Source organism: Hemiscyllium ocellatum, chromosome 5 (genome assembly GCF_020745735.1).
Source record: "Hemiscyllium ocellatum isolate sHemOce1 chromosome 5, sHemOce1.pat.X.cur, whole genome shotgun sequence".
Taxonomy (NCBI): domain Eukaryota; kingdom Metazoa; phylum Chordata; class Chondrichthyes; order Orectolobiformes; family Hemiscylliidae; genus Hemiscyllium; species Hemiscyllium ocellatum.
In genome coordinates, this window is record NC_083405.1 from 41199443 (window position 1) to 41225731 (window position 26289).

Consider the following 26289-nt stretch of genomic DNA (forward strand, 5'->3'; position numbering starts at 1 on the left):
TGTTGCCCATCCAGTGGGAAAATAACTCTCCTATTTGCAATGCCATGAAAGGTCAAATAGCAATAATATAGTGTCAAATTACTGTGTAAAATAAATGTTGAAGTTTGAATCTTAGAATGGATGAATAATACCTGTCAGTCAGTGGAGTAATCACCAGTCGAGAAGTGTTCCCTAAGTATTCATCAAAGTACTGAAACTGAGCATCACATATGTTGACAAAGCAGTGCTGCTGGACATTGTCCCAGCGATGTCGCAATTGAGACAGCCAGGCAAAGGCTTGGGCAGTTGTAACCTGTGATAGAAAGCCACATATGCAAAAATCACTGACAATATAAAGACAGTCAACTTTATAAACTGTGAAACTGGAAAAATCAAATTCAAATGATATTTCTTTGTTTGGATTTGGGCGTTGATAGCTTATTAAGCTAAGCAGTTATTGCCCATCCCTTAATGCCTATCTGAACATGATGGTGAGCTACTTTCTTGAACCAATGAAGTACATTTGCTGTATGTAGACCTACTCTGCAGTTTTGAAGACCTTATGATGAAGGGAAGGTCATGGATGAAGCAGCTGAAGATGACTGGGCCTAGAACACTACCCTAAGGAGCTCCTGCAGAGATGTCCTGGAGCCAAGGTAACTGCTGAATGTGACTGGTCAAATCTGTGGCAGATAGATTTCAATGCAGGCAAACATAGCTATTTTGGATATGAAATAGACAGAACAGAGACCTTTCAAAATGGTGAAAAGCGAGAAACAGTGGAAGCCGAAGGAAGTTTGGCATCCAGGTAAATATCATTAAAATATCATTAACAGGTGCAATCAATAATCCAAGAGGTTTATGGAATGCAGGACTTTGTATCAAAAGGATTAGTATGCAAAAGTGGGTTAGAAGTCATTTTTCAGTCCAAAGAGTCAGGTTTATTCACAGACTGGAAGTGCTGGGATAAAACTCTAAAGGAGTTACTTGAAACTCAGTACATTTAAGCTCAAGTGTATCATGGCCCCAGGAAAATGATATTGCAGTTCCAGGCTTAAGTTAAAAGGCACAAGTAACGTAAACCTACCATAATGTTAGATAAAGGGCTGCAAGTATTGAAACTGGACCAGGAATGTGCTTAGGGTATTATTAAAAAGCTGTTTTGTTTCTTTTCAATTTATAAAGGAGTGTTTTGGGATTAATGAGATTATACTGTTATTGTAAATTTAAAAATCTTTAAATTTGTATTATAAGTAGATAGTTTGGTTTATTCTGTCTCATCTTCATTTCTTTTGTGAGAAACCTCTGTTACATTATTAAAGTAAACATTTAATGCTGCAGGTTTTATGTCTCAGCAAGCGGCCACTTCCTTAAACGAAAACAAATCAAAACATGCTCAATCGAGCCAGGTTTTAACCACAGATCAGACTTGTCTGATAGTAATGTCAGCTGGGATCATACACACAGCGGGCGGCACGGTGGCAAGCACTGCTGCCTCACAGCGCCAGAGACCTGGGTTCGATTCCCGCCTCAGGCGACTCTCTGTGTGGAGTTTGCACATTCTCCCTGTGTCTGCGTGGGTTTTCTCTGGGTGCTCTGGTTTCCTCCCACAATCCAAAAATGTGCAGGTTAGGTGAATTGGCCATGCTAAATTGCCCGTAGTGTTAGGTGTAGGGGGTCTAGGTGGGGTGCGCTTCAGCGGGTCGGTGTGGACTTGTCGGGCCGAAGGGCATGTTTCCACACAGTAAGTAATCTAAACACAGACAGATTGAAATTAATATCTTGACTCAAGATTCAAATTATGATCAGTGATTAATGGAACTTGGTTGTACTTGGCAGGTTAAGGACTGACTTAATGAAAGTTTCCGTGATATTAAATGAGCACAAAAAGAGTAGATTCAGATAAGCTCTATCTTTTATTTTAGAAGAGACTGAGGGCACAGTCTAAACATTAGATACAAACCATTTAGGAGGGATTTATGTAAAGAAAAAAAAATCTTTACATAAGTGTGATAAAACCTTGGAATTCTCTTCCACAATGGTGGGTTCAGGGTTGAGTCGGGCACACTGGGCAGTGGCTTGGTGTGTCAATGCCAAGGTATGCTGTTTGCAAAGTACCACCACCAGCACCCCCATCCCTGCTTCAGCACTTCCTCATCTTGATATGAAAACATATTATGGTTCCCTTCACTATTACTGTAGGTGTCCCTACATGCCCAAGGACTGCTGTGGTTCAAAAAAAGCTGCCGATCACAACCTTTGATAGTGCAGTTAGGAATAAGTAATAAACACTGGCTGGGGTTTGACGCACAAATCCAATAAAAAACAAACAAAAAGTCCAAAATTCCGTAACTTCTACACTGCATATTAAAGACCTTGCTCTGGAATAACAGGAAATGTTATAACTAAGCAATGAGCATAAATGGCCCTTGTAAGTTGGGTTTCCTCATCTATGAGTCACACCCCACCTCCATTCCCCTAACGGCATAAATCAGTGTCCTGCCTGCAATTTAGGAAGATCCATGGCACCTCTGTGCTTCTGCTAAAATCTTAGCTACAGTTTCCCAATTAAAGGCAGATTTTTCTATTCAACAGGGATATGGGCCAGGTACTGGCAGGTGGGATTAGATTGGGTTGGGATGACTGGTCGGTAAAAGGTCTGTTCCGTGTTACACATCTCTATGACCCTATGACTCTGTATAGAAGCAGATGTCAAATTACAAGTTGAATAGTAGGACCAAGGGAGAGTAGTCTACTCAGGAAAAATAAACGCAAGAAAGATGCAGGAAACTGTCTAACATGCCTTCTGAGCAATGAGCTTTGCAACCACATCCCGAGCATGGACATCTACAGTGCATATAGTCATAATTTTCTGTCTGTCCCCTGATGTCAGCTCTCCCAGTAACATGTTGATCAGAACATTCAACTGCACCACCTAAAAAGTTTGGGAAAAGGCACAATTTTAGTCAGAGGATTTCAATGAATGGAAAGCAAATGCAAAATAAATAGAATTTGCCAACTTAATAGTTATAATAGCTAATTGGGTGAGTTGTACAGCACGATCATGACATTTAATTATACCACTGCAGTTAGATACATTTTAACAGATTGTGTCATTCAGTTGTTGACCTAGTTGTATAAAGCAATTTTATTTCAAAATATTATCCATAGCTTTAAATTTAATATAATGGCCTAAAAAGTAAAATGCTCCCTACTCACTTTACAGATGATTAAAAAATGAAACTATGTCTCATGAATTTTCTAGAAACTTATTTGCAGCACTTTTCTCAAGTGTAAGCAACATGAGAGAAATCGTCAGAAAAGCTTGAAGCTGTGTTTCCACTATGTAATCATAGAATTCACCAAATGAATTTGCATAAGAACAGCGAACTGTGGCATATAAGTTGGTCTGGTGGATATGATGATTTTTTTTTAAACAGTCCCACAAAGTTACGTTTTTGCATATTCTCCATCTCAAGGTCAACACCCTTTTCAGCCATAATGTGCTACATTTGCATTAGTTGTCAGCCTCAATTTTTCACTTCATAAATTTATATTTACTCAACAGTACTTTATAACTGGGCAAAAAGGAACAAGAAATAGTATGGACTGTATTGCAAAGGTGTGCAAGAGTATAGGATGTGTCCACTCTTTGCACAAATGTTTCTGACATTTCAAAATACCAAGAACCCAAAATGGCAGTTTACTTTTATATAAACTACATATATAGTCGACTTCTTGTTTTTTGGAGGTATCTTTCAATAATTCAAAGGTTGGTTTTTACACTGGCAGCGAAAGTATTAATAAAGCCAAGTCCCAAGATGTTGAACCTGCTAAATTTGAATGAATGATTTTGGATGAATGATGAATGAACGAATGATTTTATAGTCATTTATATCTTACAATGAGAAAACAATAAAATACAATTAAAAGCTTTGTCACTGTCACCATGATCTGGCATCACTTTGAACAGATCGAGGAATAAGAAAAAAGTACAGCTTAAAGAGAGTTGATCAGTCCTGAGCCAGCTCATCTTCAATTACGCCCGTACCGCCATCCCTCCTCCACTGCTATCTACATCAGACCAAACCAATGTTGGGGTTGCTACTCCTCAGGCACTACGACCCATCTCCACTAGGTCTGTGCTGGGCCTACTTGGGTCCGTGCTGAGGTGCCTCGGTAAAGCTAATGCCACCTAAGCTCAGGGCAAGAGGTAAGTAAAAAGGAAAAGAGAAAAAGGGGAAGTGGTTGGAACGGATGAGCCCCAGCTCAGGAGCCCCACTTTGCTGCCTCAAAAGACAAACTCTTCTGTACGCAAGTAATAGTGAAATGTAAATTGTTTAGTTATGGAGAATCTCTTGTGCTTTTCCAATCTCCCACTGTTACTTGGGAGGAATGGTATAATTGCATGATTACAATGCTTTTCCGAGGTTTATTCCCAATTCCTTCGTCTCCGCCGCATCTGCTCCCAGGAGGACCAGTTCCAACACCGCACAGCCCAGATGGCCTCCTTCTTCAAGGACCGCAGATTCCCCCCAGACGTGATCGACGATGCCCTCCACCGCATCTCCTCCACTTCCCGCTCCTCCGCCCTTAAGCCCCGCTCCTCCAACCGCCACCAAGACAGAACCCCACTGGTTCTCACCTACCATCCCACCAACTTCCGCATACAACGTATCATCCGCCGTCATTTCCGCCACCTCCAAACGGACCCCACCACCAAGGATATATTTCCCTCCCCTCCCCTATCAGCGTTCCGCAAGGACCACTCCCTTCGTGACTCCCTCGTCAGATCCACACCCCCCACCAACCCAACCTCCACCCCCGGCACCTTCCCCTGCAACTGCAGGAAATGTAAAACTTGCGCCCACACCTCCACACTCACTTCCCTCCAAGGCCCCAAGGGATCCTTCCATATCCGCCACAAGTTCACCTGTACCTCCACACACATCATCTATTGCATCCGCTGCACCCGATGTGGCCTCCTCTATATTGGGGAGACAGGCCGCTTACTTGCGGAATGCTTCAGAGAACACCTCTGGGCCGCCCGGACCAACCAACCCAACCACCCCGTGGCTCAACACTTTAACTCTCCCTCCCACTCCACTGAGGACATGCAGGTCCTTGGACTCCTCCACCGGCAGAACATAACAACACGACGGTTGGAGGAAGAGCGCCTCATCTTCCGCCTGGGAACCCTCCAACCACAAGGTATGAATTCAGATTTCTCCAGTTTCCTCATTTCCCCTCCCCCCACCTTGTCTCAGTCGGTTCCCTCAACTCAGCACCACCCTCCTAACCTGCAATCTCCTTACTGACCTCTCCGCCCCCACCCCACTCCAGCCTATCACCCTCACCTTGACCTCCTTCCACCTATCCCACCTCCATCACCCCTCCCCCAAGTCCCTCCTCCCTACCTTTTATCTTAGCCTGCTTGGCTACTCTCTCTCATTCCTGATGAAGGGCTTATGGTCGAAACGTCGAATTCCCTATTCCTGAGATGCTGCCTAACCTGCTGTGCTTTAACCAGCAACACATTTTCAGCTGTTAACGTATACAGTACTCAAAAAGAATTATGTCGGAATATCTGGAGAAGGCCCAAAGAAATTCCTATTGGGCACACTGGGCTCCAACTGTTATAAATATTACTGTTAATGGTGTTCTAGTACTACACTCTAGGCAATGCACATGGCAGGGCATTTGCCCAGCTGAAAAACCTGTTATCGCAAATTCCACATATATTCTATGGCAGGAGATCAGAAGAACAATGTAAATAACTAAAAGCAGCTATTTTCATTGTAGTTGTGTTTTTTTGCCAATCTTCTGGCAATATTTCAGTCAGAAAGTCATCAGAAAATCAAGGGAACATTTGAATTTCAGAGCTGTGTTGTCTTCTTCTAGCCATTCCTCTCATCAAAGGATTAGAAACAAACTTTAATGGTTACATCACATACTTATAGATGTTTATTTTGCTGTTTTTCCCCATAACTTAGAAATTAAACTTTACCTTGCCTGTCTTCCATCCTGTATCTCCAATTATCTGCTTTCAGTTTACTTCTTGTGATCGCTTCTTCATTTTTATTCATTCACTTTGTCTGATTCCATGAATTACGATTTGTTTCTGACATTCTTTCTCCCTATTTCTATACTTTGCCCACAACTATCAAATGCCACCTGGCCTGTGTAATGTGTGGTGTACAACCACCTGCCTGTATATGCTACAACAAAATATGTAAACCATACAGCTCTGATAGCCAAGACCACGTTAAAAAGGGTTCGCTTCTAAACAGAACAGAAATAAAGATTTGTTTTACATTTAATCCCATACCAACAGGCTATACTATCCACTTGTATTGTTCCTCTATCTAAATGGCTCCTCAAAAATGCACAATGTTTTGCAAATGAGACCATAAATGTTTGAAATTTGATTTAATATTACCAAATCAACCATTAGCAGCACGTTTTAGATCTTTACTCTGGGTTATTATAATTAATCACCTGATTAAGATAATGCGTAAGACAATTACCAATTACATTTTTCTATCAGCACAGGTCACCCCACTAACTGTTTTAAAAATGAGATTATTCTTACTAATGTTATGAAAACAGCACCTTTGCACAAATTTCTCCAAGGTACAACAATTACACTTGAAAGGTTTCAGTGACTGTAAATTGCTTTGAGACATCCTAAAACTTGTGAAATTAGTTTCAATACGTAACAAAATATCTGAGTGTACTTTGCTGTACTGAGATTTGCAGTGGCACCAAAACTGATACTTTGAAAATATGTTTGCTTTTCGATGCATGAGTTTCTGGATTAAATTTTATACAGTGAACAGAGTCAGTTCTTTAGCAATCAGTGTGTCAAGTGAAAGCTCAGTCAACTGGGAGTTCAAGTACATTGACTTGTTCATTTAGTATTCAAAAGAAATGGTACATTCAACAAATTAACATGTAAAATTGCCATCTTTTTTGAAATGGAATACAGAAAAAGCATATACGGCTTTTTAGATTTCCAAAAAAGGCTGCTGAATTCTCCTGATAGCTCATGTTCCTGCTGAAACAGCAAACCTCCAGAAGAGGCAGAATTTGAAAAAGAATGCAGAATAGTTTTATGAAAACCCTTTCAAAGAAAATCATAAAGCTTACTAAAATTATTTCTGCTGAGCAATGTTACTTATACAAACCCACAGTTTCATATTTAATAAGAGTTTTCATTTATTCTGACTCATGTACCGAGATGGAGGTTTATATTATTCGGATTCTAAAGCAGAGGTAAATGGGTTTGGGTCAGAAACTCACTTTCTCTTGCAGTTGATCAAAACTGCATTTAGAGTCACGGAAACAAAATGATGTACAGCAGGGAAACAGACCCTTTGGTCCAACTCGTCCATGCCCGCCAGTTATCCTATCCTAACCTAGTCCCATTGGCCAGGACTTGGCCCATAGCCCTCTAAACCCATCCTAATTATGTACCCATCCAGTTGCCTTTTAAATGTTGTAAATGTACCAGCCTCTGGCAGCTCATTCCATACATACATCACCCTCTCCATGAAAACTTTGTCCTGGAGGTCCCTTTTACGTTTTTTTCCTCTCACCCTAAACCTATGCCCTCTAGTTCTTGACTTCTCCACCCCAGGGAAAAGACTTTGTCTATTTACTCTAAAAATGCTCCTCATGATTTTATAAACCTCTGTAAGGTCACCCCTCAGCCTCTGACTCTCCAGGGAAAACAGCCCCAGCCTATTCAACCTCTCCCTATAGCTCAAATCCTCCAACCCTGGCAACATCCCTATAAATCTTTTCTGAATCCTTTCAAGTTTCACAACATCCTTCCGATAGGAGGAAGATCAAGAAATCAGTTAACTTAAATTAAAATTACTAGACACGCTACCTAGAAAGATAATTAATGTAATGATATTAGGTTAATATTTTACAAACCACTGAAAGGGAGGCCAGAGGCTGGAAGCAGGTTATTTCAGAAGAAAACATCCATTCCAGCAATGCGTTGTTTATTAGCGTCAAAATAGTTAAAGTAATTGGAATAAGCTCAAAGGTTCATTTTCTTCAGGGAGAAAAGTCATTGAGTTACCCTGTATTCGTGTCTCAGGGTGAAACAAAAAGAAACAAAGTATGATTGCAGAAATTCACTGAAATGAAGTGCTCATCTGTTGATAAATAAAATCGATCTGCAAAGATAAGGAAGTTACCTGCACTGAGATTGAGTATCTCCCAAGGACATTGCTGGGTAAAAAGGTTTGAATCGTTCTTTTGTTGTTTATGATAAAATCATTCCAAATAGCTTTATTTTTGTCATAAACTTGTGTTGTTTGTTAAAGAAAATTGAAAGTTTCTTGTGAAAATTTTCAGTGACACATCATCATGCTACACAAATTGCAGAAGATAAATTTATAATCCATTAGCCAGATTTCACTCTGATATCTCTAGTATTATCATTATCTGGAATTATCACAATACAGAAATGAAGATTGGTTAACGCTGGTAAATTACTATTGTTGAATTTGTTTCTGAAATATTGTATTTTCTTAAAATTATTTTTCCTCTCATGAGAAATCTAGAACTGAAGGGGCACTTTTCAAACTGAGGGGCCTCCCACTTAAAATGAGATGAAGATGACTTTCTTCTCTCAGAGAATAATTAGTCCTAATAATTCTCTACACTGAAGTGGAGAATGGAGCATTGAAAATAATGAAGGCAGAGTTGGACATTTTTTTTAATCTACAAAGGGATAGAGAGCAAAGAGGAGTGCAGGCTACAATCGGTGTAGTTATAATCTTAGTGAACGGAAAAGCAGGTCTAAAATAGCCAAATGAACAACTTCTGCTTTTAGTCCTTTCTAATGGTAGACATCTCATATAAAGCAGTGCAGACAGGCAGGATACATGATGAAGATTTGTTATAGCACTGAATATAGAAAGAAGAGTATGAATCAGATGAAGTTGGTCATGAGTACAAAGTTAAGTTTGGAAGCAGTGATTAAGGTATGGATGGGGGTTTGATAGCTGATGGATTAAAGCTAACACAAAGACAGGTGGTGTTAGCAAGGTGGAAGTAAACAGTCTTTAAGTATGAAGGATGCGGGCTTGCTCTTCTCAGTTTAATTACTATGTCAAACTTTGCAGTTACATGCAACAAAGGTGTGGAAAGAGGGTGGGACAGATAACAAATACATACATTGTGAAACAGCTAAAGACAATAGGTTTGATCTTCTCAATGATTAATGTGAGGAAATTTAGTCAAAATCGGTTCTAATTTGGCTCAAAATGCTTGATAATGTTTCAGAATTCCATACAAATAGGGCACAATTTGCCTGTCTAATGTAATTTGCAAAGCTATGCATAACTTCAGGTACAAACTCAAAGAAAAATTGTACCTGTTAAATTTATGGGGAGGACATAAAGTATAATAATAAAAGTAAAATTTATATAGATATTAGAATTTCATCTCATCATCACCCTTCGCCTAAACAAGAGATGAAGAGATGGAAACCCAAGGTGAAAAGAAAGGTGTTGGTTAATCAATGGATAAATGATCAGTTGTTCAAGTGCAATCCTTCTTCACATTGGATTGTCCAAAAATTACTTTTTAATTATATGCTTGTAAAAGCTCTTTCTATTTCCTGTCACATTATGTGCCAGCACTTCTTTATAACGTCTTCACCTCCCCATGATATTCGTAATACCTTCTATACTGTTATAAAGTTCAACATTATCAGTGACTCCATTTTAAGGTTCGATTTACTCTTATACTACTTCACCACAAAATTATGTTCTTCAAGTGTTTTTTTTCACCCACAGCAAGCGTGGACTCTTCACTGCCCTTTTTGGTTCTTACGTTTAATCTACATTGTGGTTGCTAGTTTCGAATGCATGTAGCTGTGTGCTCACTATTACATGAACTGTTGCCAAGCTAACTTCAACTACAAAGGCTGTCATACAAATATTTATTCTTTAAAATAACAAAAATGCTTTGTGGACAATGCACACAATTAGAAAGCACAATGAGCTTGTCCAAACAGAACAATCTTTGGTCCCTCCTACTTCATATATAAGTGCTGTTCCTTGGCAGCATTATCTGAAAACATGACCTCTCATTCCAAATGTTTGCTATTGACAGAGAGTACTACCTCACTACCCCTTCTCTTAACCCTTCCATTGTCGCTAATTGTCAAACAAGTAGTTTGATTTTGCATGAAACAGAGGCTGGATGAGGAGAGTGTAATAGGTAACAAGGATACATACTTTGTGATGCAACTGAAAATAATGTCTTTAATCTTCTCAATGATTAATGGGAGAAAGGTCTGTCAAGTTCAAAATACTTCACAATATTTCAGATTTCCAATGCAAATAGGAGGAGCAGATCAGCAATGGATGAGTATTTCCAAGCTGCAGCAGTGTAGGGCATTCAGCTGGAGCTCGTCTGCTCCGTACATTCCTTTTTTGTCCCCGCCATCTTCTCTCTCCCAAGCCTCCAACCTCTTAGCCTCTCAATCCCAGCCTTGGAACAGGTCTGGTGTGGTGGCCTCTCACCCAGCTTGGCGGTCTCTTGGCCCAGCGTGGCATTCTGCCAGCTCAGCAAGGTGTCCTCTTGGTCTAGCAGGGCGATCACCCAGCAGCCCAGCGTGTTGGTCTTCGGGCGGTATATGACAGTTCTCAGCGTGGTATGACCTTGGCATGGACCTCCAGTCTCATGGCGAAACTAGAGCAATCTCCAGGCATTGTGAACCGGGAGGTGAAGCCCGACATAGTCTGGAGTCATGGTCCAGTGCATACTGGAGGCTAGGTGCCAGCATGGGCTGGTTTGGACGACAATTATTCTGAACTTGTTTTTCTCCATTTTATAATTTATTCCTAAACCTGTATTGCTGGACTTATTTACTTCTCTATTTTTCCAAGAACTGTAACTGAAAAAGCTGTATCTAAGATGGTGCCATACGTGGTGACTTGTACGCTTTTCATTGTACTCAGTTGAATACATGTGACAATAAAGCTAATTCTAGTGCTCAATGAACAAACATTTTCTTCAATTACCAACAGGAAAAAGCAAAGCCATTGCCTTCAGTTCCCATAAACTCTGTATCCTCACCAGCATCTCCACTTCTCATCTAACAACTGTCTGAGGATGAACTAGACTGTCATGTTTGACACTGAGATGAGTTTACAACCACATTTCACTAAAATTGTTTATTTCTACCTCCCATAACATTGCCCCCCCCCCCTTCACTGATGCCTCATGTCATCTGCTGGGAAAACCCTCTACTATCTCCAGGCTGAATTATTATTTTGTACTCCAGGACAGCCTTCCACACTGAACACTTGAAAAACATGAAGTCATGCAAAACCCTGCTGATCATCTTCTAACTTGGCCCAAATTATGTTTATCCATTATTCATGTTCTCACTGACCTTGCTGCCAGTAAGGCAATGCCCTGATTTACAATGGTTATCCTTGTTTACAAATCCTTCTGTGGCTTCACACCTTTTTTATCAGTGTAATCTTCTCCGGCTCCACCATCTTCCACTATACTTACACACCTACAATTCAGCCTGCCAAGCATCTCCGATTTTGATTGTTTCACCATTGGCAGCAATGCCTTCAGTTGCCCAAGCACTAGAATTGCCTGTTGAAACCTCTCTGCCTTTTACCTCAATTTCTTCCTTTAAGAGACTCTTCAAGACCTATCTCTTCGACAAACTTTTTGCTCATGTTTCCTAATATTTCCATTATTGCTTCAGTTAAATATTTTGTTTTATAGTGCTTTATGACCATAAATGGAAGCAGCAGGAGGCCACTCAGCCCATCTACGCCACCATGCCATAAGATCATGACCAATGTGATAAGCTCCAACTCCACATTCCTGCCTTTTCCCTATAACTTTTGATTCTGTTTTTGATTAAAAATCTATTTTTCTCAGCCTTCAATATAATTAATGACCCAGCCTTGACAGCCCTCTACAGTAAAGAATTGCACAGATTCACAACTTTCTGAGTGAAGAAAGTCTTCCTTATCTCTGTCTTAAACGTGATACCACTTATTCTGAGACTGCACCCTCTGGGCCTAGATTCCACACATGGAATCAACGTTTCTACATCTAACCTATCAAATTGCCCAAGAATCCTGTACGCTCCTAAATTCCAATGAACATTTGCTCAATCTACTCAATCTCTCCTCATAAGACAGTCGCTGGGATCTGCTTAGTGAACCTTCTCCAAACTGCCTCCAACACCAGTATACCTTTCCTTATCTAAGAGTCCCAAAACTGTTTGCTGTATTTCAGCTGTGGTCTGCCTAGTGCCTTGCATAGTTTTAGCAATAATACCCTAGCTTTATATTCCATACCCTTTGCAATACAGCCTTCCCTGTTACCCGTTGAACCTCGATGGTAGCTTTTCTTGATTCATGCACAAGGACTCAGTTTATCCAGTTCTATAGCTTTCTGCAGTCTTTCTCCATTTAAATATTATTCAGCACCTCTATTCTTCTTGAAGTAAATAATTTCACATTTTCTAATATTGTACTACATCTGCCAAGTCTTTGATAGCATGCTTAAGCTGTCTGCAGATTCTGACACCTTCACTATTCAGCTTCCCACCTATTTTGTATAATCTGCAGAAAGCACAATTCACTTTCCTTATCCAAGTTATCACATATATGACAAAGCTACTGTGCATGTAACAAGCTGTCATTAATGCATTTCTATACCTGTTTTTTATGATAATCTTTCAGTGCTGTTTCGTAGCCTTCCTCAAGCCTTTCAAATGCAATTCCCACATCGGTAGTCCAATATATTTGTGAGCTGGTGAGTGCAACCTGAGCTGGATAGTCAAAAATCCATTGGTCTCTTGGCTTTTCCTCATAAGCTGCTATAGCCTCCGTAATCTGATGACGGACTGTTTCCCGCATATTTTCCTCTAATCGATTTAACCAGGTTTCAACCTTTAAAAAAAGCAGAAGGCATCAAGTCAATTTCCATTCATAAGGATGGAAGGGTTATACCAGTACCTGTTGCATCCGACGAGAAGTTAACTTTCACCACTGCATTTGTCATACAATCAGGTATACATATCTTAAAGTCCTTAATGTAGGTATAATTAGACATTTGGCATGAGTATTCTGGAAAAAAAAATACATTTGGTAGGAACACAAGTGGTGTTTGCCACTAACAGGATGATCCATCAAGTCAAAATAACATTCTCTCAACCACATAAATGAGTAAGATGATATATGAATCTTGTCACTGGTGTGATGCTAGATATGTAGGCAAAACATTTCAAAGACTGGTGGATCATCCTCAAACAGCATATCACTTGGCTGTTCACAACAAGCAAAGGTACTGACTGTATTCAACCAGTCTGTACTTGCAAAACTCAAAGAAGTGTCCAACATCAGATGCAATTCCATATTTGTCCAATATTTGCAAAATAATTCCGAGTACATGCTAAGAACTCGACCAATGAACAGTTTAGGATAGTCAATCAGGTTCACAATGTGGCACACTTGCGCATAATTTATGCTACATATATTAAGACACAGGACCCTGTTCTAAATAGGCAGAAAGAGCAAATACACAGGCTGCATCTGTTTCAATTCAACAAAATAAATGGCAGCTATTCTTCATGTTGTTTATTTTATGGTCAGATTCAACTTGCCAGGTTTAAAATTGAAGCAATGCTTAGCAGTTAGTCATCTAACAAATGCATTCTCCATTGCAACATTTCTACCAGTCAGAGCCCATGTGCCAATCAGGCAGCTCTCTCCTCTCATATAGTACCAAGATGGGTTTTTCCTTTACTTTGCTACCTCTTGCAAATTGTCCTGTTGACTGTGAGACAAAAAGCACAGGGAAAATGTATCGTTTTCCAGCAATTAGTCAGTTAATTTTGATGAACAATATTTATCATTAGTCTTTTTTTTGTAATACACTAAATGAGTGAATACCTCATCTACAGCACAAACTGGGGTACAGGAAAATTGACAGAGGTAGGACATCCAATAGAAACATGGAAGCTACATTCAGATTCCTGCCTTGCAAATTAGATAGGAATCAAGAGTAATTTTATTTTTCTCCAAACTCGGCCCTTTGATGTCTGGCTGGGGAGGGAATAAGAGGAGTGAATTCACATTTTAGATATCCCTGCTCTGTACTACTGAATCACCTGGACACAGAAACGAACCTCTGACAACACAGGGAATAAATGGAAGTGCTTGTTTGCAGCAAGAGTAGAAGGGTAATTGTTTTAGGAGGCAACCTTCGAATTGACATCTACATGTTTTCCATCCTTTGCCAAGTCCCACAAGGCTAGAAGCCTACATCATGGATAACAGATGGGTACCTCTATTGGTTTTGCTTTCAAAATTAATTAGACATTCTCTCTGAAGATTTTTCAAATTGTGCATCTAAGAGCATTGTATTATCATGTCCCTCTTTCCAATCTTCTCATGTACCCTTGCTGTGACAGTTTTTGAATAAGGTGTGCTCTTTAGAATTGTACAGCATGCATCAACTCTCCAGGACTATCTACTGTCATATGATGCTAGTCTTTCTATATCTTGCACCCTCCATTCCTCAGCTGCTTATCTTTAGATCTTTATGGTATGTATGACTTTTAGAATTGATCATACAATACTTGCAAATGTGTTCCTAGTAGTTGCATTAGTATTAGAATACAGATAAAAGTTAGTGCTCTTGCAAACATTTTAACATTGTAAAAAAAAATGTTTAATACAAAATATATCTGTAGATAATGGATAATTATTGATATTGGAGCTCTGATGTGAACAAAGTGGCTGGCACATCACATGCAAAAATAAATGTACTTTCCAATGTACCTGACATTGTGTAAAGCATTATGTAATAGCATATGCCCATTATCAGTTTTACCTGCCCAATGCATTTACACTTTGCTTGGAATGGGACATACTCTTTCTCTCTGCTGTACATTCCTGTTGCGGTCTTACTTATCTCCATTTCTCCATCATTTTCAAATTTAAGGTCAGCCATGCTATCAAAGAGTTTTGCAAGATGACGTGTGACCTAAAACACAATATTTCAACATTAGACAGTTGCAGATAGGTACAATGACAATCTCAGGAAATCTAAAGAATTAATTATTGCAGCAAGCTCATCGCAAAATCTGAATTAAAACAATACTATCAAAATATTTTTGATGATATGTTCTAAAACAATGAATTCAGTACCCTCACATACATTGTAGAAATCTGTTAGAATTAAATTTGCTGTTCATGCATTCCCAGAACAGAACATATGCCAGAGGTAGGTCTACTACTGTGTAGTGCCATTTTCCATCCAACACACAAAGGGCTGGAATTGTTGTTCTCCAACCTGAAGGTGTGAAGGCAGGGGTGTCAAGAACACAACATCCTCTGGATGGTGAAGCTGCTTTTGAGCTGTTACTTTATGGGAGTTAAGGGAGGCATCAGGCAGTCCGCCATCTTAGGTCGAATGGGGTCCTTTAATGGTGAATTAATGGTCATTTACGGTCCGCCATCTGTCCTACTAGGATTGTATCTGCAACTGCAAGGGGAGGCCCAATCCACCCAGGTAACTTAGTAGCTTAGCAGCATGGGCTGGTGTTATGTCAGGGAAGAAGACTTCCTTGCAGGATCCTATGTCCATTAGATGTACACACCACTTCAAGCTTACAATTGGCTCTTCAACATTACACACTCAGCCTTCTCTCCCACATGATGAAGCTATTTGGCTCTGCATTTACCTGGTCTCCTCCATGTCGAGGGACTGGTTGTAGTCCCACCAATGCTCACTGCTCCCAGGTGGTACTGTTGGCAACGTCAATCTGACTGGTTAGTAAATCTCTGAAGTGACACTTTCTCCAGAGAGAGTGGGGCAGTAAATCCAGCTTAAACCCATTAACCCTGCTCCCAGTCGTAAATTGCTAAGAGGCAACTAACTGAATAATGAGTGGACTTCTGTTCTCCCCTCCAATCTCTCTTCTCAGCCTTTTAGCTAGGAGGTGGCAGGGTCCCCAGTGTCTCAAAATCCAGCCAGAAAATGTCAGGGTACTACAGATTCAGTGAATTACTGTTTGATATGATCAGGGTCTCAGAAACTCTAAATCTGATCATTGTAAAACCAATTAAAAACAAAAATCTCAGAAAGTAAATTGCTATAGTTTGTCATATATAATAAATGAAGTAAATTTATGTTTTGCCTTCTTTTCGACAGCAAACTAATTGTTGTACTGAATTTCACCGTTGTAGCATTTACCTTTAATGGAGGGACGATCCAAAACAGTTAAAGGCACAATAGTCACCTTGTGAGTTTTAGGCAATTAAATTGTCATGACACAACCGAAATGCACAGGCAGTATTTGTTTATATAAACAAGTTTCAGCAAGATGGTTGTTTTAAAAGGATCTCACTATTCAAAAGCTGCAACTAACCAGTATTACACAGTCACCTACAAATATAGAATAGGATTTGTATCAAATCTTTAAAGTGTCATTGTCACACAAAGCAGTAACTACATGAAACACAATGCATCCATGAAGGCAGACTGGACTATAGGGGACCATATGGTTCTCATTTTGATTCTTAGTGATTCTCACAAATAGAGTGAGAGAGAGAATGTACACACCATTGTCCCCCAACCCAAGCCCCACCAGCCTATGATGGATGAATGAGAGCAGATGAGAGTGGTCAGAAGAGGTAAATTGGTTAAAGATTCAATATAAATGAACACACCTACTTCTGTTTAATTGCAGTGGATGTGCAACATCTCTGGAGAGGCTGGTTCAATTACATAATATTTAAATTAAGGTCTATTTCTCCGATTTTGGAAGCTATTTAAACTTTATTACTGTGAATTGGATTTTCTCGGCATCAGGGAACTCAGCAGTTAAGATGATTAGCTGCAAATGTGTTGCTGGTCAAAGCACAGCAGGCCAGGCAGCATCTCAGGAATAGAGAATTCGACGTTTCGAGCATAAGCCCTTCATCAGGAATAAGAGAGAGAGAGCCAAGCAGGCTAAGATAAAGGGTAGGGAGGAGGGACTAGGGGGAGGGGCGATGGAGGTGGGATAGGTGGAAGGAGGTCAAGGTGAGGGTGATAGGCCGGAGTGGGGTGGGGGCGGAGAGGTCAGGAAGAAGATTGCAGGTTAGGAGGGCGGTGCTGAGTTGAGGGAACCGACTGAGACAAGGTGGGGGGAGGGGAAATGAGGAAACTGGAGAAATCTGAATTCATACCTTGTGGTTGGAGGGTTCCCAGGCGGAAGATGAGGCGCTCCTCCTCCAGCCGTCGTGTTGTTGTGTTCTGCCGGTGGAGGAGTCCAAGGACCTGCATGTCCTCGGTGGAGTGGGAGGGAGAGTTAAAGTGTTGAGCCACGGGGTGATTGGGTTGGTTGGTTCGGGCGGCCCGGAGGTGTTCTCTGAAGCGTTCCGCAAGTAAGCGGCCTGTCTCCCCAATATAGAGGAGGCCACATCGGGTGCAGCGGATGCAATAGATGATGTGTGTGGAGGTACAGGTGAACTTGTGGCGGATATGGAAGGATCCCTTGGGGCCTTGGAGGGAAGTGAGTGTGGAGGTGTGGGCGCAAGTTTTACATTTCCTGCGGTTGCAGGGGAAGGTGCCGGGGGTGGAGGTTGGGTTGGTGGGGGGTGTGGATCTGACGAGGGAGTCACGAAGGGAGTGGTCCTTGCGGAACGCTGATAGGGGAGGGGAGGGAAATATATCCTTGGTGGTGGGGTCCGTTTGGAGGTGGCGGAAATGGCGGCGGATGATACGTTGTATGCGGAGGTTGGTGGGATGGTAGGTGAGAACCAGTGGGGTTCTGTCTTGGTGGCGGTTGGAGGAGCGGGGCTCAAGGGCGGAGGAGCGGGAAGTGGAGGAGATGCGGTGGAGGGCATCGTCGATCACGTCTGAGGGGAATTTGCGGTCCTTGAAGAAGGAGGCCATCTGGGCTGTGCGGTGTTGGAATTGGTCCTCCTGGGAGCAGATGCGGCGGAGACGAAGGAATTGGGAATATGGGATGGCATTTTTACAGGGGGCAGGGTGGGAGGAGGTGTAGTCCAGGTAGCTGTGGGAGTCAGTCGGTTTATAGTAGATGTCTGTGTTGAGTCGGTCGCCCGAGATAGAAATGGAGAGGTCTAGGAAGGGGAGGGAGGAGTCTGAGATGGTCCAGGTGAATTTCAGGTCGGGATGGAAGGTGTTAGTAAAGTTGATGAACTGTTCAACCTCCTCGTGGGAGCACGTTAAGATGATTAGACAGGTGTTAGGTTGGTTTTGGAAAGGATTGTGTTGGGTAAGGTTTGTGCGCTGCTCGATCCAACAGGCTTGCACAGTGCTGAGTGTGGGCCATGAGTGAGGAATGCTTTATCACCATCCATGCCCTGGCTCCTAAAACATTTTCTTTTGGTAATCATTCCTTCTCCACAATTCATTAATGGCCATGAGCACTTTGAAACACATGATGAACAATAGCCACCCATCTCCCGATGTTTCTTCATTCTCTCCTCATCATCTCCTCAACCATCACCCCACCCACCCATTCAGTCTTTTTCACTGGGAACAGCTGCTAGCTGTAGCATTCCACCAGGTACTAGTGCCTGGCTGCTGACTGATCTCACAATTACTCAGCAGCCAACAATAAATCAGGATTCTTTAAAAATGAAATCCTGCTTAAAATTCAACAGCATCTCCAGCATTCTTATCTTTCTGGGTTATCCACCCGTGGACATGTAAGAATCTTCCTGAAAATATCAGGTTCAGCACGTCTATCACAAGGAGTAACATTTAGGGAGGGCCAAGTCTTCCATTTATTATACAAAGACAGCTTCTGGAATGCTTACTAATTGTGCTAGTGTTCATGAAGATGAATCAAGATCAAATGAGGAAATTTCTATTGTCAAAAGTCCTGCCACAGCTCCTGGATACAGTCATGAATGAGGAATTGCTACTGGAGGGGGCTCACTGTCCATGAAACTGTACACCAACAAGGGAGGAAAACATTAGCAGGAAAAGTAGGACAGAAAATAATGTGACATTAATCCTAAATTATTCACCAAATTCTTAAGCAAGATGTTAGAACTCCACAGAAATTCCAGAATCATGCATTCTTTAGAGTCATAGAGTCATAGGGATGCACACACGGAAACAGACCCTTCGGTCCAACCCGTCCATGCCGACCAGATATCCCAACCCAATCTAATCCCACCTGCCAGCACCCAGCCCATATCCTCCAAACCCTTCCTATTCATATACTCATCCAAATGTCTGTTAAATGTTGCAATTGTACCATCCTTCACCACATCCTCTGGCAGCTCATTCCATACACGTACCACCCTCTGTGTGAAAAAGTTGCCCCTTAGGTCTCTTTTATATCTTTCCACTCTCAACCTAAACCTATGCCCTCTAGTTCTGGACTCCCCGACCCCAGGGAAAAAGACTTTGTCAATTTATCCTATCCATGCCCTCACAATTTTGTAAACCTCTATAAGGTCACCCCTCAGCCACCAACGCTCCAGGGAAAACAGCCCCAGCCTGTTCAGCCTCTCCCCGTAGCTCAGATCCTCCAACCCTGGCAACATCCTTGTAAATCTTTTCTGAACCCTTTCAAGTTTCACAACATCCTTCCGATACGAAGGAGACCAGAATTGCACGCAATATTCCAACAGTGGCCTAACCAATGTCCTGTACAGCCGCAACATGACCTCCCAACTCCTGTACTCAATACTCTGACCAATAAAGGAAAGCATACCAAACACCTTCTTCACTATCCTATCTACCTGCGACTCCACTTACAAAGAGCAATGAACCTGCACTCCAAGGTCTCTTTTTCTGCAACACTCCCTAGGACCTTACCATTAAGTGTATAAGTCCTGCTAAGATTTGCTTTCCCAAAATGCACCACCTCGCAGTTGTCTGAATTAAACTCCATCTGCCACTTCTCACCCCATTGGCCCATCTGGTCAAGATCCTGTTGTAATCAGAGGTAATCCTCTTCGCTGTCCACCACACCTCCAATTTTGGTGTCATCTGCAAACTTACCAACTGTACCTCTTATGCTCGCATCCAAACCATTTATGTAAATGACAAAAAGTAGAGGGCCCTGCACCGATCCTTGTGACACTCCACTGGTCACAGGCCTCCAATCTGAAAAACAACCCTCCACCACCACCCTCTGTCTTCTATCTTTGCGTCAGTTCTGTATCCAAATGGCTAGTTCTCCCTGTATTCCATGAGATCTAACCTTGCTAATCAGTCTCCCATGGGGAACCTTGTCGAACATCTTACTGAAGTCCATATAGATCACATCTATTGCTCTGCCCTCATCAATCTTCTTTGTTACTTCTTCAAAAAACCCAAACAATTTGTCAGACATGATTTCCCATGCACAAAGCCATATTGACTATCCCGAATCAGTCCTTGCCTTTCCAAATACATGTACATCCTGTCCCTCAGGATTCCCTCCAACAACTTGCCTACCACCGAGGTCAGGCTCACTAGTCTAAAGTTCCCTGGCTTGTCTTTACCGCCCTTCTATTCAGTGGCACCATGTTTGCCAACCTCCAGTCTTCCGGCACCACACCTGTGACTATCGATGATACAAATATCTCAGCAAGAGGCCCAGCAATCACTTCTCTAGCTTCCCACAGAGTTCTCGGGTACACCTGATCAGGTCCTGGGGATTTATCCACCTTTAACCGTTTCAAGACATCCAGCACTTCCTCCTCTGTAATCTGGACATTTTGCAAGACGTCACTATCTATTTCCCTACAATCTATATCTTCCATATCCTTTTCCACAGTAAATATTGATGCAAAATATTCATTTAGTATTTTCCCCATTTTCTGTGGCTCCACACAAAGCCCACCTTGCTGATCTTTCAGGGGCCCTATTCTCTCCCTAGTTATCCTTTTGCCCTTAATATATTTGTAAAAACCCTTTGGATTCTCCTTAATTCTATTTGCCAAAGCTATCTCATGTCCCCGTTTTGCCCTCCTAATTTCCCTCTTAAGTATACTCCTACTTTCTTTATACTCTGCTAACGATCCACTCGATCTATCCTGTCTATACCTGACATATGCTTCCTTCCTTTTCCTAACCAAACCCTCAATTTCTTTAGTCATCCAGCATTCCCTATACCTACCAGCCTTCCCTTTCACCCTGACAGGAATATACTTTCTCTGGATTCTTGTTATCTCATTTCTGAAGGCTTCCCATTTTCCAACCGTCCCTTTACCTGCGAACATCTGCCTCCAATCAGCTTTCGCAAGTTCTTGCCTAATACCGTCAAAATTGACCTTTCTCCAATTTTGAACTTCAACTTCAACTTTGAGATCTGGTCTATCCTTTTCCATCACTATTTTAAAATGAATAGAATTATGGTCGCTAGCCCCAAAGTGCTCCCCTACTGACACCTCAGTCACCTGCCCTGTCTTATTTCCCAAGAGTAGGTCAAGTTTTGCTTTGTCTCTAATAGGCACATCCACATGTACGGGTGGCACGGTGGCACAGTGGTTAGCACTGCTGCCTCACAGTGTCAGAGACCTGGGTTCAATTCCCGACTCAGGTGACTGACTGTGTGGAGTTTGCACATTCTCCCCGTGTCTGCGTGGGTTTCCTCCCACAGTCCAAAGATGTGCAGGCCAGGTGAATTGGCCATGCTAAATTGCCCGTAGTGTTAGTAAACACTATGGCAGTCCAGTCCATGTTTGGAAAGATAAAATCCCCTACCATAACTACCCTATTATCCTTACAGATAGCTGAGATCTCCTTACAAGTTTGTTTCTCAATTTCCCTCTTACTATTGGGGGGTCTATAATACAATCCCAATAAGGTGATCATCCCTTTCTTATTTCTCAGTTCCACCCAAATAACTTCCCTGGATGTATTTCCTGGAATATCCTCCCTCAGCACAGCTGTAATGCTATCCCTTATCAAAAATGCTACTCCCCCCTCCTCTCTTGCCCCCCCCCCCTTTCTATCCTTCCTGTAGCATTTGTATCCTGGAACATTAAGCTGCCAGTCCTGCCCATCCCTGAGCCATGTTTCCACAATTGCTATGATATCCCAATCCCATGTTCCTAACCATGCCCTGAGTTCATCTGCCTTCCCTGTTAGGCCCCTTGCATTGAAATAAATGCAGTTTAATTTATTAGTCCTACCTTGTCCCTGGGTGATATCCATCCTTCTTATACAGGTCACTTCTACCCCAAAAGAGATTCCAATGATCCAAAAATATGAATCCTTCTCCCATACACCAGCTCCTCAGCCATGCATTCATCTGCTCTATCCTCCTATTCCTGCCCTCACTAGCTCGTAGCACTGGGAGTAATCCAGATATTACTACCTTTGAGGATCTCCTTTTTAAATTCCTGCCTAACTCTCTGTAATCTCCCTTCAGAATCTCAACCTTTTCCCTTTGTGTCGTTGGTTCCAATGTGGACAATGACCATCTGCTGGCCCCTCTCCCCCGTGAGAACATTCTGCACCCTCTCTGAGACATCCTTAATCCTGACAACAGGGAAGCAATGCACCATTCTACTTTTTCACTGCTGGCCACAGAAACGTCTGTCTGTACCTTTGACTACAGAATCCCCTAACACAATTGATCTCTTGGCAGCTGACGTACCCCTCGTTGCATTAGAGCCAGTCTCAATACCAGAAACTTGGCTGTTAGTGCTACGTTCCCCTGAGAATCCATCACCCCCTACATTTTCCAAAATAGCATACCTGTTTGAAATGGGTATATCCACAAAAGACTCTTGTTCTAGTTGTCTACCTCTCTCACCCTTCCTTTAGTTAACCCATCTATGTGACTGCATCTGAGACTTTCCCCCCCTTCCTATAACTGCCATCCATCACATGCTGTTGCTGTTACAAATTCCTCATCGGTTCTATCTGTCTCTCCAACCAATCCACTCGATCTGATAAGATTCGCATCCAACAGCATTTATGACAGATATAATCCGCAGTAACCCATAAACTCTCTTTAAACTCCCACAAAGTACATATCACTGCAAAGGCCATTTTTGCTTCTTCACAATCTACAGACCCAGAAAATAAAACCGTCTTATTCCTCTACAAACACTGCCCCAGGTTAAATTAATAGCTGTGGTTTATATTTTAAGTTTAATCAAGAGACTTATCTCCAAAAACATATAATCAAGAAAGAATCCACTATTCTCACTACTGCAGCCTTTCTCTTGTTAACTCAATAAAAGTTATCTGTCTCTGAAGAACAGTTCATTATGATATATTACAGAACATCTATCAGAAAACAATAATGACTTTTATTTTGATTAACAAGTAACTTTGTTTTATTGTAACCTTGAGTTAGACTCCACCAAATTAACACTCTTTAAATAAAACCTATCCATAAATCAAACAGGCTAAATGCAAATTTAGTAATTTTGCACTTTTGTTACTTTTGAGGTGCCAAAACTTTTCTTCATTACCCTACAAATTGTATCATACTCTTAAGGCAACTGTATGTTGATTTCTCTATCATTTCTTCTTTCCGTATACTTGGAAAGAATTTGTTAAAAGTAAAAGTTTTGTTTTTCAATTTAATTCCAACCATTAATATCTAAATAAACGGGTCAATGTCTCCAAAGTTGAGAGGGAAGTTTGATACAAATCTGTTAAAGGTCTCTATGATAACGTTACAAAATATTTTGTGACTAGAGTCCTGGAAATCAGTTTATATTTTTGCATGTCAACAGTCGATACAAAATTCTCGTTACAAAACAGCAATGACCAATTCAATTCTCCTCATCATCCTTGATGCGACTGACAGTATCAATGAAAGAAAGCACTCAGCACTACAATTATATCAATAGTTCTTGGCTGACAGCTTCAAAAATGAATTAATCCAGACCTTTTATAAACAATCCATTCCTTGATAGTAATTGCACGTTCACTTGTCATTTTGACATATTTTTCAATATTTAGTTCATTGCCCAGTACATTCTACTGGCAAAGAACCTTGACTGTCAGCTGCATGATCTTCCAAAATAAGCCCTCCGATGTCTGCAATGCAGAAGATTAAACTGATCTATAACTTGTCTTGTAACTTTTGCTTCATACTCAAAAAATCATCTCTCCACACATGATGTCTATTTACAGCATTTGCTATTTTTAAATTAATTTAGCATGATTGTGTAAACTGACTACATACCTGCCGAGGCTGTGTTCCTTTGGAAAGGATATCCAGTAGGTCTGCTGATGACACAAAGTAAAACCTCGGGAAAGCTAAACGTTTAGTTTCAAGATATTCAGCCAAAGCTTTCTCGCATAGGGCTAGCCTACAGGACAGGAGAGATAAAATTGTACCTTAATTTCCCTAAATTACATCAGTGATCACATTACAAACATCCTTAATGAAAGTTATCAAAGCTTGTAAAAGCTTAGATCAGGCGAGTGATGGGTTTCCATGTGCTTAGATGTTTGTGGTTTCAAAAATACTCAAGCAGCTAATACAATCCCGGAAAAAGCAATCCACTGATCAACACACATCCACCATTTTAAACATTCACTTCCTCAACATCCAGGAACTGCTGTGTGCACAATGTACAAGATGCTTTGCAACATCTCAACAAGGTTTCTTCAAAAACAATTTTCAAACGCTCAACCTCTACTACTGAAAGGGATAACAGCAGTAGATGCATGAAAACATCACTACTTGCAAGATCCTCTCCAAGCCACATTGCATCCTAACTCAGAAACATAATCACCGTCGTAAAGAACATAGCTAAACTTTTTTTTTGTATTTTTGATCACAGTCTGAAATAGAAAAGTAAAACTTAAGGATAGTTCAAAGATTACTGCACTTTTTAATGCAAGTTACTTGACATACATAGCTGTTTGATCAAGCAGTGGCAGAAGATCTGGTTGCAAATGAGCTTGAGACAAGGGGATATGTACAAGTAAACCTTTGGCCAGCAATAATAGCTGATTCGTCATAGAATCATACAGCACAGTAAAAGGACCTTCAGCCCATTGAGTCTACTACACCGGTCAAAAATGACCATCTAATTTCTGCAATCCCATTCTCCAGCATTGTATACTGTGTCATCACCAATACACATCTAAATGCCTCTGAAATGTTATGAGGATTCCTGCCTTCAGCCAAGAATATTGATATAATTGATATCACCCGTACAGGCATGAATTCTAGACTCGCTGCACCCACAATGAAAAATAAAGTGTCCTCACATCCCCTTCAAACTCTTATCCCTTATCTTCAATCTTTGCCCGCAGTCAGTGATTCCTCTGTTAAGGAGAAAAGTTATATCCTGTTTCCCAAATCTATGTCTCTCATAATTTTATACATTGCAATAACGGTCCCCCATCTCAGTCTTCTCTGCTCCAAGGAAAACAACCCCAGTCTATCCAATCTCTCTTCATAACTAAAACTCTCTCCAGTCCATGCAACCCCCTGGTAAATCTCCTCTGCACTCTCTTCAATACAATCATATCCCTCCCATAATGTGGATTCATGAACTGCACCCAATACTCTGGCTGTGGCCCTACCAACGTTTTACACAGTCCCTGCATAACTTTCCTGCTTATAAACTCTATGTCTTGGCTGATTAAGGCACCTATCCCATATATCTTCTTAACCCTAAATAGACTGGCGGACATGCACACTGAGGTCCCTCTTATCTTGGGTGGTTCCCAGGATCATACACCTCATCGTGCATTCATCATGTCTTGTTTGTCCTGCCCAAATGCATCAACTCACATTTATCCTGATTCAATTCTATTTGCCAATGAACAGCCTATCTGACCAGCCCATCTACATTCTCCTCATTACTTACCACACCATCAATTTTCATTTTCATCTGTAAACCTACTGATCAATCCTCCTATATTCAAGTCTAGGTCATTTATAAATACCAACAAAACAGCAAAAGCCCAAACACTGTAGGCCTGGTGGGGACAGGCTTCCAGTCACAAAGACACCCCTTCAACCCCTTTCAACAATCACCTTCTGCTTCTTGTCACTCAGACAATTTTGGTTTTGACTTTCACTATCAGTCTCCCATGCGGGACCTTATCAAAAACCTTGCTGAAGGATATGCCAAATGTAGTGTCCTCATCTACACATCTGGCCAGCTCTTTGAAAAATTCAATTAAATTGGTCAGACATGGTCTCTCCTCAACAAAACCAGGCTGATTGTCCTTGCTTAATTCCAGTCTCTCCGAGTACAGATCAATTCTGTTCCCAGAATTCCACTGTCTGGCTTCTTGATACTTCCAGATCCTCCTCTGTTCTAGGGGAATTCAATTGTTAAGTCCATTAACAAG

The 26289-nt window shown here is 41.3% G+C and overlaps 1 protein-coding gene across 1 annotated transcript in view; it reads right to left on the reverse strand.

Moving 5' to 3' along the window:
- The window catches only part of LOC132816011 (dynein axonemal heavy chain 11-like), a 417048-nt gene that overhangs the window by 278220 nt on the left and 112539 nt on the right, over positions 1-26289 (reverse strand). Inside the window, exons 26-30 of the mRNA XM_060825416.1 lie at positions 24158-24284; positions 14881-15033; positions 12702-12935; positions 2783-2914; positions 132-292 (exon numbers count right to left, since the gene is read on the reverse strand). Of these exons, the coding sequence (XP_060681399.1) occupies positions 132-292; positions 2783-2914; positions 12702-12935; positions 14881-15033; positions 24158-24284 (807 nt within the window). The remainder of the gene's footprint in view (positions 1-131; positions 293-2782; positions 2915-12701; positions 12936-14880; positions 15034-24157; positions 24285-26289) is intronic.